A 19055-nucleotide genomic window follows, 5' to 3' on the forward strand; every position below is an offset into this window, starting at 1 on the left:
TAATTGACATGATCTCTTATATCTTTGAAATTTAGAGATAAGGATCACCATATGAGATGCATCATATTTCTAAGGTTATCTTTAGATAGTTACTATTTACTATGCTGCTTTGTTCTGACATTTTTATGAGTTAATTTAGACTGGAAATGCTGCCTTCTTGTGTCTAATACACTAGTTTTCAAAACTACGTATAGCATTGGTGTATTATATTGTGACTGTCCCATTTACAGATGAATTAAATAGTTTGGGGTTGCTAAGAGAGTGGGTGGTTCTTTTTAGGGAATGGTATCATACTTTAGATTGTGTGAGAATCACTCATGTGACACATAAGGTAATATCTTAGGGCATTGTATTTTGTTTTATTTAATAAATGGAATTTTATTATATGATATGTTGTATTTTAGAAACCAGTTTTTCCCCCTTAAAGTATTTAGGAAGTGCACAGAGTAAGAATCTTTGTTAATAAAGCAATAAATTGTGGCACTGAATCACGAATCCTAGCTCTCAGAGGGATTTTAGGAGAACATCTGGACCGATTCCATACTGCCGGTTAGTCCAAGAGTGATTATTCCTGCTTTTCAGATGAGTCCTTTACCAATGGCAGGAGTATTGATGTGCCTACGCGAACACTACCTTGGAGACGAGGCCTCTAATGCATTGACTACTCAGCACTTCCTGGCAGTTGTCCAGACTTCATCTGTCTTTGTTAATTTACTGACTTTTTTTTTTTAACTTTAGCTAATGTAGATACATTTTTAAGAAAGTGGTTAGAGCCAAAGGGTTCCCTTTACCTGGCTTAAAATGCTTTATATTTAAAGCACTCATTGAAGAAAGAAGTTAGGCTATTTTTATTAGCCAAAACTACTGAAAATAATTACTTATTTTTACTGTTTTTCTTAAGATTTTCCCACTCTAAAACCCTTTACCTTACTGTGCGTGTTTATTAGGAAAATGACATGAAATGAGTAAGTGATTTGAGAAACTTCCCTGGTCTTCTCTGTGTGCACCATATAATTTAATTCTAAATATAAATATGTTCCATGTAATTCAATGTGCAGCATAATCATTTTAAAACAGTGCAGTTGTCCAACTGCCTGGAGTCCCTGTTGCCCCATTCAGAGATACTGCAGTGCAGTCGAGCTTGACAAATGATTTGAAAAGCTAGTTACCCAACAATTTTCTCACCATGTAGTAATTATTCTTGGTCAGACAGAGATGCCTCTGCAGAGTGGAGAAGCAGATCTCTGATACTTTGCCAAGTTTTAAGAGGAATTGCCTCATAACACCTCATTGCTGGCCTTTCTGGAAATCATTCATTCCTGTGAAAGGGCCTGGTACTGAGCTTGTCTGCTTCCCCTGCCACTTGGGAACCCTTCTAGAAATAAAATTTTCTTCAACGCATAGACGTCCCACTAAATGTTCCTACTTCAGTCAGATCCAGAGATGGAACTAGAGACATATTTGTTGTCTATAAACATGAAATAAGGTAACGTTATGAACTTACTCAAAATTCTGTGATTCCTGTCTCATTGAAACGAAATACTTTGGCCATTGCATGGGCTATTTTCTGACTAATGACACGTAGGTATGAAACCTAAGTAAAGGATAATCTGTGGATAATCTAAACCATCGTCGGGACTTTAAGATGCAGGGTTTGTGTATTCTGTCAGGGAAGGAATGAATAAAGAGTACTGAGGGCTAGTGAAGATAGGAAAGCTGAGAACAGACTGCATTTTTACAGGTGCAAAAGCCCCAGACTGAATGGTCAACAAATGGCATTGTGGGACCCTTAATGAGCTGGGCTTGCAGGTAGGCATGGTAGGGCCGACAGTGGAATTATCTTTGAGGTTTTCCCAAGCATTTTGCTCTTAAATGTATGAAAAGAGGGCATAGCTTCATGAGCTCTAACGTGTATTGTAGGGGCTTAGGTGCCAGGCACAGTTGTATTAGTATACACACTGTTTGATTTTATTCCCTCAGTCCCTCTGTAATGTGGGTTATGAAACACGGGAACATATCACATTAAATCTCTAACTTCAGTATGTTTCCAAAACTGAATTCTAGATTTGCTGGTACTAAACCTACTTTGACTCCTTCCACATGAGAGTCTTCCCTCTTCTCAGGTATTCCCCACGTCTGCAGTTCTGCAAGCCAGAATGTGGGTATTACCTTTGATTCTTCTCTTTCCTCCCACTTAGCCTGCAGTACCTTGTCAAGTTCAGTCAGTTATACCTCAGAATGTATCCACTCCATCATCTTAGACTGGGTCACCATTGTCTCCTCACTAGTGTCCACTGTGGGAGTTTCCAGCTATGTCCCTCTCATGCATTCTACGTTCAGCAGATGCCAGAAGGATCTATAAACCTAAATCATGCCAGTTCCTTGCTTAAAACCGTTTAATCGCATTGCAATGCCATTAACATAATATCAACTACATCACTGTGGCCTGTGTTGCCCTCCACAGCCTGCCCCTGTCAGCCTGTCCAAACCCATTTCCCCGAGTTCCAGCTGCTCTAGCCTTTTTTCTGATCCTGGAACATGACAAACCTCTGCCTTGTTAGCACTGCTCCTGAGGTCTGCAGCTAGCCTTCTAGGCACTCAAGTGTCAGGCTAAAGGCCGATCTGTGGAGATCAGCTTCCCCAGGATAAAGTAGATACTCCTGTATCCCAGTCACATATGTCATTCTTCCAGATATCTGCCTTTCTACACAACTGTTTTTTTTTTCTGATGCTAACAAAACTCTAAAGCCCCACGAACTTAAAGCGAGAGGCTTTCTCTCCATGCTCATCTGGGTCACAGGGTTTCCACTCCACGTTGACCTCACTCAGAGTTCAGACTGACAGAGCCCCCATCAGTAGGAGTGACTCTGATTGTCACACCAGCAAGAGGGAATGAGGTAGGCTGCACACTGGCTTAGCGACCGGCACCTAAAAGGGACTCCTGGCACCTCCACTTACACCATACTGGTGGAAACAAGTTACGTGGTCGTTCTTACCATCATAGGGTAGGGGAGGCCACCTAGTCATGTGTCCAAGAGGACTGGGATGTGGTGATCAACACTAATGACCCCCTTCCTCCCTCCAGCATGTATAAATGATATGCAGGGAGGGGATGTGCTTCTTAATTTGCACAGTATATGTATATAAGAATGTGTCTTACTCACCCCATCTCTAAAATGAGGATCATCATCATCATCATCATAGTAATACCTACTTCATAAAGGAGTTTTAGGATTGAATGAATTTAATACCTATTAAGTTCTTAGCATGGTGACTGGCATAAGAGCTCAACAAATGTTAGGTCTGATCAAAATGATAAAGATGATGATATTTAAGTCTCAGTTTAACAGAAAAACACACAGGTTGATGCCAGATAGTATATACAAAAATCTTTATTCATCAAGGGTGTGAGAAGGAGATTGGCCTGCTTGAGACTTTAACTTAGAATTAATGGACCTGTACTAGGTAGCTTAATATTGTATATGAGCAAAAGCAAACTATTTCCATATGCACAAATATTAAAGCTTTATGCGTTATTAGTTTAAGAATCTAGAAATTTTATGCAAAGACGTGGTGTCAGAAACACAGGTTTTCTGTCATTTGTTTGTTAGCCCAACATTTGTTCCCACAGGGTCAGTGCAGGCATCATTGCAGCTGTTTAAAATGAAGAGCAAATATGTGGATATAATTCATATGACTTTGAAAAAAAATGAGTATGCTCAGCCCCATGACTTTTAATTTAAAAGATACATAAAGCACAGAGTACTCTTTGCAAAATGAGAACTCCTGCATCTCCTTCCTCTTTAGTATTCAGAGTTCATCTGTCTGTGCAGTATAGGCTTTGGGTAATTGGAGTTAATCTAATGTTTTAAGCTTTTGGGTAGAAGGAGTGAATAAATACACATCTGTCTTCCAAGACATAAAAGTATCTTTGCAAATAAGAAAACTCTGTTTAAAATAATTTATAGCTTCACAGTGCCTACATTGAGCAATGTAACCCAGCCCCCTGATTTTCACTGGTATCTAAAACCTATAAAATGCCAAAATATTATTCAAATGTCATATCCCAGTGAGACCTTCCCTGACTACACTATTTAAAGTTGCAGCTCCAGCTTCTTCCCCTTCTTTATTTTCCTTCTTAACATTTGTCACCATGCGATACACTATATAGTTTACTTGTTTATAGTTAGTTTCTTCCCAGTAGAACCCAAGCTCCAGGAGGACAGGGGCTTTGTTTTGTAAACTGCTGTATGCACAGCATCAATAACAATGCATGGTACAATAGATAACGTCTAATTAAGTAATTAGCGAATTCTCTTAAGTATTTACTCAGTGCATGGCACTGTGGGTTATCCATGGAAAGTATAAGACATTCTCATAGTCTTGAAATAAAACAGCCATGACCTTGCTATGGAAAGATAAGCGTGAAGATCTGTACATTTGTGCTGTTGATTAGAACAGAATGCTATCACTACTTGGCGAGAAGATGATTGTTGGCTGCAGAAGCCATGCAGGAGCCCTTTCATAAGATATGGTTCACTTCATTTTGCAAGTTTTACAGCATTTTGTTTGATAACAGATTGATTCCATGTTTTCATAATTTTGAGTGAGTACTAACAGAAACTTTTTACAGGCAAACATTCAAGTCTGGAGTGATGGAATCCGTGCTACTCAAAGTGCACATCAAGTATGATGCCAGTTCAGAATCTGGCATCTCCCACTTGGCTCAAGGTTGTGTTGTTAGTCTTGAGCCAAGTGGGAGAACTTTTCATTTGGGTAGATTCGTGATGCATCATCGTGACTAGAGTGTGGATGATATGGGGTAGCCCCTGCTGCCTCCTATCCTTATATTGTGTGTGACTCTGTTTAATGTCTTATGACATTATCACTTGTATAAACAGTTTGAAAGGATTGACCACACGATATTCTCTCTGTCAAAAGAGAGAAAGCCTGGGAGAAGCCCAAGGCAGGGGTAGATGGATAGATGGGTTTTTCATATCTGAGGGAAAGCCAGTGAGGATATTTAAGCACATTTAGTGTTTATTTTAATATTTGGGTAGCACTGTAAAGTTTTCCAGGTATTTTCAGGTGGCAGTGATAGTGGTGATAATGGCTAGGGGAGAGAGGTGACACGCATTATGTACAGGAACATATTCTCATTTCATTTGGGCGAGTTCTTATTTTCCCCATATTGTGGATGTCAGAGAGAACTATCCTAGTTTTTCTGTGGTAACAAAACTAGTGAGTGGCAGAACTGGGATTTGAACATAGTTTTCTAGTCTAAATTGTGTGCTGTTTCCATTATTGTGAGAAGAAAAAGTGAACTTCGTATGAACTTTTAAAAAATATATATCTATTTGAGAGAGAGAGAGAGAGAGAGAGAGAGAGAGAGAGCGAGAGCGTGCACTTGCACACACGCACAGGGAAGGGCAGGGAAGTTGGGAGAGCGAATCCTAAGCAGCTTTCATGCTGTCAGTATGGGCCCCATGTGGGGCTCAGTCTCACAAACTGAGATCATGACCTGAGCTGAAATCAAGAATCAGACACTTAACCAACTGAGCCACCCAGGCACCCCGTGTGATCATTTTTTTATGCAACCAAATACTTATTTTATGTGAAACAAACAGCTTAGAAGTATTTGTAAGCCTATCATATTCAACAAGTAAGGAGGTTATCCGTAGCAGCCAGTTTGAAAACATGCACTTATTTTTTTTTAATATCACATTGCAGCCTTCTGTCTTCCATAACATATTCTCCTAAATTAGAACGTAAGACATCAGAGTGCACAGGACCAACAGACAGTGACAACGAGAAGGGAGAAAGAAATAGCAAACGAGTCTGTTTTAATATGGCGGGAGATGAGCAGGAAGATTCAGGTCATGACACCATCAGCAACAGAGACTCTTACAGGTAATTCATTAATTCCTTGAACTCATCTCATCAACACAGTCAAATATGATTCCGTATTTTCCACAAAGATCTTGAAAAAACTTTTTGTCGTTTTTATTTATTACCCTCACAAAATAACCGCTGGCTGTTACCCACCCTAGAGAAAGCATAAGGATTCCACATAATCTTTCAATTATTCGTTTTTCATAATCTTAGTAATTTGGAAAAAGCATTTTTTTTCTCCAGGTCTGTGGACCTAACTTGGGGGACTCGTTTTGTTACAGAGTATGTAATATGTATAGCAAATAAGCCAATTGAGCCTATGTTAACTTTTTTTTTTCCAAATATCTGTTTCTGATTATTGGACTGTTGGATAGTGAAAAGGAGTTCTTCTTGTTGTATTTCTCCCCTTGCTTGTTATATTCTAAATTCCAAGCTAATTGGACTAATTTCACCTGCTCACCTCCATGACCAGCTTTGTGTATTTTTTCCTTCCTTGCACGCTTTCTGCATAATCTTGGTAGGTAGGACTGCTGTACCAAAGTACCAAGGACTGGATGGCTTAAACAGAAGAGGTTTATTTATTTATTATCTGACAGTTCTGGGGCCGGAAGTCTGTGATCAAGGTGTCAGCGGGGCCTTCTCTTCTATGGGGGTCTATGGAGGTCTGTGGAAGAAGGATCAGGTCGAGGCCTCATTCCTTGGCTGTAGATGGCCGTCTTTTCCCTATGTCTTTGTGTGTGTCCACATTTCCCCTTCTTCTAAGGACACCAGTCATACTGGATTAGGACCCACCTTAATTTTAACTTAATTATATCTGTGAAAACCCTCCTCCAAATAAGATCATATTCCTGGGTATGGAGTGTTAGACTTCCAGCTGTGAATTTTAGGGAGAGACACAACCAACCCTCCAAAGTCTGTCTTCCTACCAGACTCCAACATGGCTCCTACAGTGAACTTCCTTAACTGGAGTTGCTTATTCTTTCAATCTTTGTGTCACCTGACACCTCACTGACAGCTGTCCTAACCCACCACATGTGCCACATGTGCCGCTTCAGCATCCCCTACCTTACTTGCCTTAATCGAAGACAAAAACTCTTATTTGCTGTTATATATTATGCAGTGGTTTACAATGAAAAAATACTAAGTAAGTATTACTAAAGCTATTCTCCTCAGAGATGTTTAGCACAAACTAACAGCTAACATTAAAAACATTTTCACCAGACACATGGGGAAACAAGATGATTTCACATAATTCCCACCACGGCCTGATGTGGCACATTCTCATATTAACTCCATTTTAAGTGTAAGGAAGCTGAGTCCAGATGAGTTATATAATTTGCCTGGGAAACCAGGTGGTCTGGCTCACAGTTTCTCTCTCAGCCAGTGTACTGTCCCAATTTTTACGTGAAAAGGATTTTAATGAATATGTAAGAGTTAATTATTCCTAGGGATTTAATAATATAGAACAGAGATTAACCACTTTTACCATTTCATTCACTTTTCGCTTCAAAGGATACCAGTAGGCTGTTTAATAGGAACCTGTGGTGGTTCTCCAGTGGGAAATTACAGATCTGAAAATACTTTCTTACCTCAATTTCTAGTTATCAGATAATTGAAATTACCCTCAAAGTCTCCCTCTAGGCTAAAATAGAAATTTTGAATGTAAATTTAAAGTTAAATAAGTCCTTTTTACCAGTTCTGAGAGGAAAAATATATTTTGCCTCGTGGACTCTTTCCTGAAATCTGTAACGTGTCCATATTCACACACCAACCTTTTAATCACTCTTTCCCGGGACAGTGATTACCGAGCACTTCCCGGGTGTGGCAGCCCGTGCTGAGCTCTGAGGTGGGGACAAGGGGTGGGTCCTCTCTGGGGTTAGCTCAGGGTGCAATTGATGAGTTAGAATTTAAAGCTCCCAGAAAGAGTGGAAAGGCAGAGATCAGGAAACAGGACCTTGTCTCTATCAGCAAATTAACTACAGACACATAGCGTCAAATAGATTATGAAGAGTTTGAGGTGCAGCTGGACTCCTCGTTTTCTAACTTCCCATTTAAAAAAGTTCATTCAGGAGTAGCTTACGCGGCATAAGACATCTTGAAGTATGACTGCATTGGAGATTTTTTTTTTTTCAACGTAAGATAAAACGCGAGTTGAACAAAATTTCTCTTTCTCGTAATTTTCTGTTAGACCTATCAGTAAGTAGAACAAAATTTCTCTTTCTTGTAATTTTCTGTTAGACCTGTCAGTAAGTAGAACAAAATTTCTCTTTCTCGTAATTTTCTGTTAGACCCATCAGTAAGTAGAACTGTGACGGCATGAGTTTCTCTAGTAAGAGCTGGCAGATGTGCCCCGAAAGTGACATGTGCCTCCTTCTTTCCAGCGACTGCAACAGCAACAGGAACTCTATCGCGTCCTTCACCAGCATCTGCAGCAGCCAGTGCAGCTCGTACCTCCACAGCGACGAGATGGACTCAGGTGCGTCCGGCCGCACTTGGCCACGCTCGGCCTCTGGGGGGTACTTTTAAGGGCTGGAGTCCTTGGATCGGCTTGCGTTTTCACCGTCTGTCAGGCATTCTTGGCTGTCGCTCGTCCTGCGTTTCAGTCGCACGTGTTCGATAAAGTTAGCGTCGCGGGCCCATGGTAAACAGAGTGAATTAAAAAGAGATGAGACAAACAAATGCATTCTGACCTGAATGTGTATCTTGGGAAGTTTCGTGGTACTGTGAAGGATGCGAGGGTCCCTGGCAACGGGTTGAGCTAAAACGTTAGGCGTTGATTGTGGGAGAAGGTGGGACGGGCTTTGAAACCGAGGACTTCTGAGACAGTAGATGCTCCTGAACTGGCCTTGGAGGTGGGTGGCGGGGAGACCAATGGTGAGGAAAACACTGAGAGTTAGAAATATCCTGCAAATAGCTTAGTTGGAGTGTGGTAAGAACAAAGACCTGGCGCCCAGTTAGGACACATCTTAATTTTGAAATAGGCAGTTTATTTCAACTATGTAACCATTAGATAACTGCACCATTTGAAAGAATCGTTGACATGGGATATACAGTGTTTGTTCCTGTGAGGCACTCTGTTTCCACCTGCATTTCAAAGAGCATTCATCTGATACTCTAACTGCTATTGAGTCTTTTGGGACTCTTATCTGAATATAAGAACTTGATGGAATAAGAGCTCATGTCGAAAGATTATTTTCTTATTTTATTTATATTAAAATATTTTAGCATGTTAAACATAAGACTTATCTTTATATCCAGGTGATGAGCTTCCCCTCAGTGTTCGCATTTCTCACGATAAACAGGACAAGATACATAGTTGTCTCGAGCATCTTTTCAGCCAGGTATGATTTTTTCTTTTTTTCCACAGGCCAAACTGTCAGGAGTCCCTTCTGTAGACAGAGTAAAAAGAACTTGGAATAAAAATGGAAAGGCCTCAATCTGTTCCTCTGCCCCCTGTACCTCAATTTCCACAATTTAAAATGGGAATAAAGATTCTGCAGCCAACCAACCTAAAGGATTGTTGTGACTATCAAGTATTTTATGGTTCTTGGAAACATTACAGTTATAAACACAGGGATTATTCTTTTAGTATTTTTTAATTTATTTTCAGAATTCTTCATGACATTTCTTGCTTAACTTTATTCCTAATTTTAAGGAGCACAAGGTTGTTGTAGTGCTTGTGTTGGTGTTTTGCATTTTTAAAATTTGTTTAAATGTTTATTTATTTGAGAGAGAAGGAGAGAGAGAGAGCAAGGGAGGGGCAGAGTGAGAGAGAATCTCAAGCAGGCTCCATGCTGTCAGCGCTAGGCCCAACATGGGGTTCAGTCTCATGAACTGTGAGATCATGACCTGAGCCAAAATCAAGAGTCAGATGCTTAACCAACTGAGCCACCCAGGTGCCCCGGGTGTTTTGCAATAATATATATCTATATCTATATCTATATCTATATCTATATCTATATCTATATCTATATCTATATATCTATATCTATATCTATATCTATATCTATATCTATATATCTATCTACATAGATAGATATATCTATATCTATATATCTATATATCTATATATCTATCTATATAGATATATATATCTATATATATATCCATAACCAAAATCGATAATGTAGAAGCTTTTACTGCTTTGAGAAGGATTATGATGACTTTTAGGGTTTTTTAAAATAACTCTAGAAATCTCTCTTTGTAAAGTAAACATATAAAATATATTTATACTTTATATTAATATATGGTGTGGTAGGAAATATTGCAAGTATTATCTGTGAGTTTATTCCAATATTTTATTCAAAGGTGGATTTTTGCAAGCATCCTGAGATTTCAAAAATAATTGTGGCTCTAAGAGAAAGCTGTTTTACAAGAGTTACTCTTGGAAATGTATACTATATATTATGAGAAGTATGTAACTTTCAGAAATCTCTGCTGTTATGATAGGTGGATTCGATTACCAATCTCCTAAAAGGGCAAGCTGTTGTAAGGGCCTTTGAGCAAACCAAGTACCTCACACCAGGGCAAGGATTACAAGGTAAGGTTTAAAAAAATCATTATTAGAAGCAATTGGGAAACACAAGTGGGAAATAATATAGTCATGAAGCAAAAGCATAGTTTAAGAAGAAAATGGCTGCTCATGCTTCAAAATCTCCTTAATATTAATTCAGTTTAGTTATTTTTGAATATATATAAAAATGTTGGTACAGGACCTTTTAGTTTCTTTGAAAGTTTAAAATGTTCACTTCTTATAGGGACTAGAATGAATAGAAATGAGATAATTGAAGAGATGTTGCACTGCTTTTGCTGAAACCAGCATAAATGCCTACTTGGTTATAGCCCATTGGTGGGGGAAGGGGTTTCTGGAATGTGTGTTGGCAAACAGAACAGCCAAACAGACCAGGATCTAGAGCCACCACTTTCTGACCTCTAGTTTTGGACATTGAAAACAGAATTTTTAATCTAAACTGTTCCCTTGGTTTAAACATTTGTAAGAAAATAATTATAAGGTTTGACTTTTTTTTTTTTAGGTTTAACCAATTTTCTCCTGTAATGTAACTAGAGAAATTACCACCATGCTAATAATCCAGGATGGCAGGAATGAAAGAGAATTCTGAAGCTTACTGGTTTATTAACTGTTTGGTAAATGGTTGAAACTTATAAGAGCTTTTCTGCGTTTATTTAGAATTTCAGCAGGAAATGGAACCAAAGCTGAGTTGTCCAAAAAGGTTAAGGCTTCACATCAAGCAAGACCCTTGGAATCTTCCCAGCAGTGTCCGGAATCTTGCTCAGAACATCAGAAAATTTGTTGAAGGTCAGGATGAAAAGCAAAGAACATTGTATAGCATTAGCAATAATCATTTAAACCCCCAAAACTCAGTAGTGCCCTGATTACTTTTTGCAGTATTTCATGTTATGAGGAACATAAAAGAACTGGAAAGGGTGAAGTAGGAGGAAGGAAAAAGGAATAGAATTATAGAGCCTTATGCTCCAAGGATCTAAACAATGTAGAATGAATCATGAAGAATATTTTCAGTAAATAGAATAAGGGCTCATACTTAAGAAGAAAAGTGGAACATGGGGAGAGTTTCATATTTTATAATATGAAACAATATCAGAAAAATTTCTAAAAGATTCACAAAAGTCATGAAGCTAAGTTTTATGGGAAGTCTAAAAATTTAATTGTGAATCCATGAGAATCAAAATAGTAACATAGGTTTTATCACTGGTTTTCAAGTTTCCTTTTTGGACATGTTTGTCCAAGTTTATTGTTATTAGCTACCATAACATTGCTTACTCAACATCCTATAATTGGTACTGCCTACAGTTGGAGATGTAACACTTCAAGATGATTCTAGTGAGTCTCATTTCATGTTGTTTAGGGCTAGAGTATTATGTAGGAAATTCTGAGGGTTTCCAAAATGATTATAGTGAAATAAAATGAAATGAGAAATATGTTTGATTTTTTTAAATGCCTGATTCAGTGGGTGTCTTCCCAACATTAGACCAGTGGTTGGAAATGTCTGGAGATATTTTTTTTGGTTGTCACGATTGTGAGTGTGGTACTGGCATCTAGTGCGTAGAGGCCAGACATGCTTCTAAATGTTGTGTGGTATACAACACTGTCCCTCACAACAAAGAATTATTTGGCCCAAAATGTCAATAGGGCTGAGGTTGAGAAACCTCTAGAGTAAATAAGTATATGCCTGCATTTAAATTTTTATCCCTCAGTCATTTGGATACGGTAAATAGTATTCAGCAGAATAACAACATAACCCCAGTCACTACCATTTGTTTTAGGGTGAGGTAGAGAGAGTTGTATACTTTGCCGACAAAAGAGAGCTCTTAACCAGATAGAGTCTAAGCCTGTGACATAACTCTTGGGCCTCAGTTTCTTCATTTACCAAATGACAGAGATGTGTGTGTGTTCTGGGATTACTAAGTTTTCCACCTAGAAATGTACTCAAATATAACATCTTAGATATTGATTACCGATCAGTAGAAGGAAAAGGTTGTATAGATATGGAGAACTCCATATAAATCTCTTGTGATGAAATCTCTTGTTTTTGACAGCTGGATTTCTTGGCTATATTATTAGTTTATAGCTAAATATAATGGCTACTTGTTACACATAACATCATATTTAATGAAAAGTCTGAATTTAAAACCCCCAAAATAATAACAAAAATGATAAATATATTTTTTAAAAGCTTCCAGGTTTATGGGGCGCCTGGGTGGCGCAGTCAGTTAAGCGTCCGACTTCAGCCAGGTCACGATCTCGCGGTCCGTGAGTTCGAGCCCCGCATCGGGCTCTGGGCTGATGGCTCAGAGCCTGGAGCCTGTTTCCGATTCTGTGTCTCCCTCTCTCTCTGCCCCTCCCCCGTTCATGCTCTGTCTCTCTCTGTCCCAAAAATAAATAAACGTTGAAAAAAAAATTTTTTTTTAAAAATAAATAAAAGCTTCCAGGTTTAAAAGAATTTAAACATATATTTTACTGAGTAAAAGGTAATTTTTTTTGAGGAATAAATGCCAGTATCATAACACTCATAGAAGTTGTAAATGCACTTGTTCTCATCATCTTTGAGGGTTTTTCCCATCTGATAATTGTTTTTAGACTAAATGCAGTATCAAGAACAGAGAAATCATTAAACCTTTTGTTTTTTGAGGAGCTTTATCTTTAACATTTAAACACTTTCTAATGCAATATAAAAAGCTTAATTTTTAGTGATACTCATTTAAAAAACCTTACATTTTGGGGGCACCTGAGTGGCTCAGTCAGTTGAGTGTCCAATTCATGGTTCCAAGACCGTGGGATCAAGTCCTGCGTCAGGCTCTTTGCTGAGCACATGGAGCCTGCTTAAGATTCTCTTTCTCTCCCTCGGCCCCTCTCCCCTGCTTGCTCTCTCTCTCTCTTTCTCTCTAAAATAAATAAATAATTAATTAAAAATATTACTTTTCATCTTAAGTCCTCACCAGTTTATCATGAATTCATCCTATTCAACTTAAAAGTAATTTTCTATTTCCCATGTGTCTTTATCTAGGGGATTATTTAATGAAGGGTTAAGTCTTGGCTAGAAATTCAACATAATGTCAGCTTGCCAGCATTTCATGGTTTATATAAGTAGCTGGGATAACCCCATTCTGATGTTCCTGTAAGGGAGGAAAAAGGTAATCTTTTTCTTTCTAGCCTTCTAGGTTCTCTGGCTGGGATCCTATAAATTAGTCAGACAAAAAAACAAATGAGAAGCATATACATTTATTTAGTATCTTTTACATGACATGGGAGCCTTTGTAAGGAAATGAAGACCTGAGTCTTCATTGTTAAACCTGAGTGGTTTTTAACTAAGTTTGATGAAGGGTAGAAAATTTTGGGAAAATGGAATAGGACAAAAGGGTATGAACAAAGGGTAATAAACTGGGGGAAACTTAGCAAGGCCTCTTCCTCTCAGTATCCCTTCATGTTCTGAGATAAGGATGTTCTTTTCCTCTGGGATTGAGAAGGCACTTCTCGCATGAAGGTTTTATGACCTGCTTCAGGGGAGAAGCAGAGAGTCCTCTGTACATCTGCTGTTCCTCAAATTCCTTCATGTTAAATTTTCAGTATGATAAATTGTCATATTTTGGGATAGTGGGTTCTGAACCTCATCATTCATTCATCTCTGATTTCAAAATATCCTATCAAGTGTATACCAAAGATGATATAAACACGTAACAATTATATGATCTTTATATAGGAAACACTGTTACAGTGTCATTCCTAAACTACATCACACTGTGTCATTCATCCATTCATAGCCTGCTAAACTGAGGGTAGAAGAGAGCAGAAAAAACAGTAAACTAAATGGTGGATAGATTCATTGTGTAGTGTCACAAAGTTGATGCCTGTCTCCTGCTTAAACGCTACACTGAATTATGTCTCAAATTATCAGCCAACTGAAGATACTTTTGCTTGATTAGCCCACTGTGATATTGTGATTTACAATAAGAAATATGTAACTGGTCTTTGACCCCGTCCCTGGCAGATTTTCTAAAACTCTTGGAATTTCTTGTGAGGAGAACAATAAAGGTGTCTTTTGTTCTGTCAGTGAGGTGACTTTTGGAAAACCTCTACTGATGGGGGCTGGTTGCAAGGAAGCCAACCCTGTGATTAGGGGGTTGGAACTTTACAAATTCCACCCCCCTCCCCACCCAGGGGAGAGGGCCTGGGGATTTAGTTCAGTCAACAGTAACTAATGATTTAATCAATCATGCCTATGTAATGAAGCCTCCATAAGATCCCCAAAGGATGGGATTCGAAGAGCGTCCAGGTGGGTTCTAGAAGAGTGGTGCATTGAGAGAGCATGGAAGCTCCGCACCATTTCCCCATGCCTTCCTTTCCCAGGGCATCTCTTCCTTCTGGCTTCTCCTGAGTTCTATCCTTTTATAATAAACTGGTGATTTAGATGTTTCTCTGGGTTCTGTTAGCAAATTGATCAAACTTAAGGAAGGAGTGGTTGGAATCTCCAGTCTGTAGCTAGTTAGTCAGAAACACAGGTGACACCTGTTGACAGGTGGCACCTGAAGTGTGTTGGGGGGGGGGCAGGCAGTCTTGTGGGACTGAGCTTTTGCCCTGTGAGATCTGATGCTGTCTTTAGGTCGATAATGCCAGAACTGAGTCAAATTGTAGGATACCCCGAGAGTGTTGAATAATTGTTTGGTGGTATGGGGTGAAAAAAACACACATGGAGATTAGTGGTAAAATTGGACCCATCATCACCTTAAATTCAAATGTTTATTAGTGAACACATTTGCACCTCTTGCTCCCTACAAAAATTGTACTTTTCTCAAAATCTATCATTTTTTCAACAACTTACTTTTTTCCCCATTTTTTTCTCTGCTGTTGTCCCAAATAAACTAAAGAGCTTCTTCTCCTTTTTTTAAATCATAAGTCTCCATTTCCCCCTTTTTCTCCTTACCTCAGTAATTAGAATAGTTTTCTGGTGATTCCCCTGTCTCCATCTTTTCTGGTTTATATATTACTATATACTATATTCATCTTCCTAAAATATCATGTTAATAATCTGGTACCCTGCCCCGGAACCTTACAGTGATTTTTGTTAGATAAGTCTAAACTCATCAGCCTGATGGTGGAAGCCATTTTTCAGTGGGGCTATCTAACTATATCCCAATCTCAGTCTCTAAATTATATAATAAAGTCTTTTCTATGCTAGATTGTTGGAAATTTGGTATTCATTCTTTACTGTATTCTCTTGCTAGCACTCTTTCCCATTCTTAGGCTATGTACCTACTCCCTTGACAATGTGACTTTCAAAAATGTTTAAAAACATTTCAGGACTCACTTAGAATTCTATACAACTTTAGCTAGATCCAGATTATAATAACAATAATGCTTCACAGGTACACGGTTCTTTAAATAATTTTCCAAAGCTTTTTATATATATCCCTTTTTATTTTTTTACACAGGCTCCTGAAATAGATAAGATAGGTGTTATCATCACTTATGAATGAGCACGTTGAAAGTCAAAGTATGGTTGGCCATTGAACAGCATGAGGATTAGGGGCTCTGATTTCCTACACAGTCAAAAATCTGCATTTGACTCCCCCCACCCCGCCATCAAACCTAACTACTAATAGCTTACTGCTGACCAGAAACCTTACTGATAACATAAATATTCAGTTAATATATATTTTGTGTGATATATATATCATATACTGTATTCTTAAAATAAAGTAAGCCTGAGGAAAGAAAACGTTAAGAAAATCATGAAGACGAGAAAATCCACTTACAATACTGTACTGTAGTTATTGAAAAAATCCACATATGAGTGGACCCATGCAGTTCAAACTTTTGTTATTCAGGGGTTAAGTGTACTTTAGCAATTTTCTGAATACCACAAAGCTGGTACACTTTCCTTGGTTTCATTAACCCTTAGTCAACCACAGTCAAGAAGCAGAAGATCGTCTTTCTGACTTATCATCAGAAGGTTAGTAGTAGCTTGACTCTACGTCACAATGTCTACTTCATCTCATCATGTAGGCATTTTATCACCTCACATCATCACAAGAGGAAGGTTGAACACAGTACAGTAAGATATTTTGAGAGCGAGAGAGACCATATTCACATAACTTAATAGATTATTATAATTGTTCTATTTTATTATTAGTTCTTGTTAATCTCTTACTGTGCCTAATTTGTAAATTAAACTTTGTAATAAATAGGTATGTACAGGAAAAAACATCGTATATATAGGGTTCAGCACTATCCATGGTTTCAGGCACCCACTGGGGGTCTTAGTCCATATCCCACATAGATAAGAGGGGATGACTGTAACAGATGGTTCTTCTGACTGTTTCTCGTACTTTCCTGCCTCTGAAATTCTCGTGTTATTATCTTCTTTGTAAAATGTAACTCCTCTCAAGTATTTCCTACATTTCTTATCAGGTAACTTTGTCACTCTGACTCTATTGTGAACCTGTCTGGAATAGGATGCAACCTAACCTTTTATTTCCCGTAATTTTTAGCACATAAAGAAGCTTTGAATATTTTCATATTTCCTTATTGCAAGTTAACTGTTTACTAATTAGAAGTAAGGCAATGAGTGTGAAGTTAATACACATCATTTATTGAACATTTGTGATTGCCCTCGTTTGGAGATGTGTTCTGAAAAAGAGTATTTGGAAATATTTAGTATTGTTCTGCACTTTAGGACAGTCTATACAGATAGGAAAGGAAGTCTATATAGAGAGAGATTATATAGATGTACATTATATAACTTACAAGTATAATCTGTGTAATTAATTTATAATTCTAATATATAATGTATAATAAAATATGTATATTTATAGATAAAGTTTATAAATGCATATAGGATATTTAAAAGTTTAAGTAACTAATTGGGGCGCCTGGGTGGCGCAGTCGGTTAAGCGTCCGACTTCGGCCAGGTCACGATCTCGCGGTCCGTGAGTTCGAGCCCCGCGTCGGGCTCTGGGCTGATGGCTCAGAGCCTGGAGCCTGTTTCCGATTCTGTGTCTCCCTCTCTCTCTGCCCCTCCCCCGTTCATGCTCTGTCTCTCTCTGTCCCAAAAATAAATAAACGTTGAAAAAAAAAAGTTTAACTAAGAAAAAATGCCATTTGAGAGTTTATTGATCAAGACCACAATAGCTGTAGGAGTTTAGAGAACACCATGGAAACTACAGCAGCTAAGGGTGACTTACAAAGGATGAAGCAGAATTTGAAGGGTGTTTCACAGACTAATTTAATTTGGAACTGGAAGGATTTTAGCATCTTGAGAAATGGATAGAATTTATATAGGCAGATAGGAAGAATAGCATGTCAAGTAAATGGGATTTGTATTATCTAATGGAGTTAGGTTGTGCTAATTTTTACTACACAGTTAAAATGTGGTGTCAATGGCAAAAAAAAGACTGAACAACTAACTGCTATGCTTTCTTTTTCTGCAGAGGTGAAGTGTAGGATACTCCTGGCTCTTCTTGAATATTCAGGTAATATTTCTCATTATTTTTATTATTTGAAATTATTGTAGCCTGAGACCTTAGAAGTGTCATGATATCACAGCAATGCCTTTAACAGATTAGATGGAAATATGATCCATACTTACTCTAAAGCCTTGCAAAGATTTTTAAAAAATACTTAGTTTTAATGAAAACACAAAACATTCTCATCTTCAGTTATAGTACAAACATGGAAATGTATATAAATATATATTTAACTAAAAATAGAGCTACCATACAATCCAGCAATTGTGCTATTAGGTGTTTACCCAAAGGATACAAAAATACAGATTCTAGGTGGTACATGCACCCAGGTGTTTATAGCAGCATTATCAACAGTAGCCAAACTATGGAGAGAGCCCAACTGTCTGTCCATTGACTGATGAATGGATAAAGAGGATGTAGTATATATACACCATGGATGGTTACTCAGCCTTCCAAAAGAATGAAATCTTGCCATTTGCAATGATGTGGATGGAGACAGTAAGTACTTTGCTGAGAGAAATAAGTCAATCAGAGAAAGACAAATACAAATACCGTATGATTTCACTCATATGTGGAATTTAAGAAACAAAACAGATGAACATATGGGAAGCGGCGGGGGGGGGGGGGGGAGGAGAGACGAGAGGGAAGCAAACCACAGGAGACTCTTAATGAAAGAGAACAAACAGGGTTGATGGAGGGAGGTGGGTGGGGGATGGGCTAGATGGGTGAGGGGTATTAAGGAGGGCACTTGGGATGAACGTTGGGTATTATGTAAGTGATGAATCACTGAATTCTACTCCTAAAACCAATGTTGTACTATATGTTAACTAAATACAATTTAAATTTAAAAAAAGGAGAAAAATAAAATACAAATCTCCTTTTCTCTCCCTCTCTTCCTCTCCCTCTTCCTCTCCCCCTCCCCCTCTCTCCTTCTCTTTCCCCATTTCTCTCTCTCTCTCTCTCTCTCACATATATATGTACATATATATATATATGTATATATATATATATATATATATATACTCACACACACACACACATATATGTGTGTGTGTATGTATGTATATATATATATATATATATATATATATATATATACATACATACACACACACAGACACAGAATATAATTAAAAAGGAGGAAGGAAGCAGGTTTTGGTAAA

The 19055-nt window shown here is 38.1% G+C and overlaps 1 protein-coding gene across 4 annotated transcripts in view; it reads left to right on the plus strand.

Annotated features, from left to right (window-relative positions):
• PREX2 (phosphatidylinositol-3,4,5-trisphosphate dependent Rac exchange factor 2) overlaps positions 1-19055 on the plus strand; it is a 303209-nt gene that overhangs the window by 184166 nt on the left and 99988 nt on the right. For all 4 annotated transcript variants that reach the window (XM_023248571.2, XM_023248570.2, XM_023248572.2 and 1 more), the window contains 6 exons: positions 5731-5910; positions 8274-8368; positions 9151-9233; positions 10342-10432; positions 11081-11209; positions 17857-17898. In XM_023248571.2, coding sequence (XP_023104339.2) covers positions 5731-5910; positions 8274-8368; positions 9151-9233; positions 10342-10432; positions 11081-11209; positions 17857-17898 — 620 coding nt within the window. The remainder of the gene's footprint in view (positions 1-5730; positions 5911-8273; positions 8369-9150; positions 9234-10341; positions 10433-11080; positions 11210-17856; positions 17899-19055) is intronic.

The sequence above is a fragment of the Felis catus genome, chromosome F2 (assembly GCF_018350175.1).
Source record: "Felis catus isolate Fca126 chromosome F2, F.catus_Fca126_mat1.0, whole genome shotgun sequence".
Taxonomy (NCBI): domain Eukaryota; kingdom Metazoa; phylum Chordata; class Mammalia; order Carnivora; family Felidae; genus Felis; species Felis catus.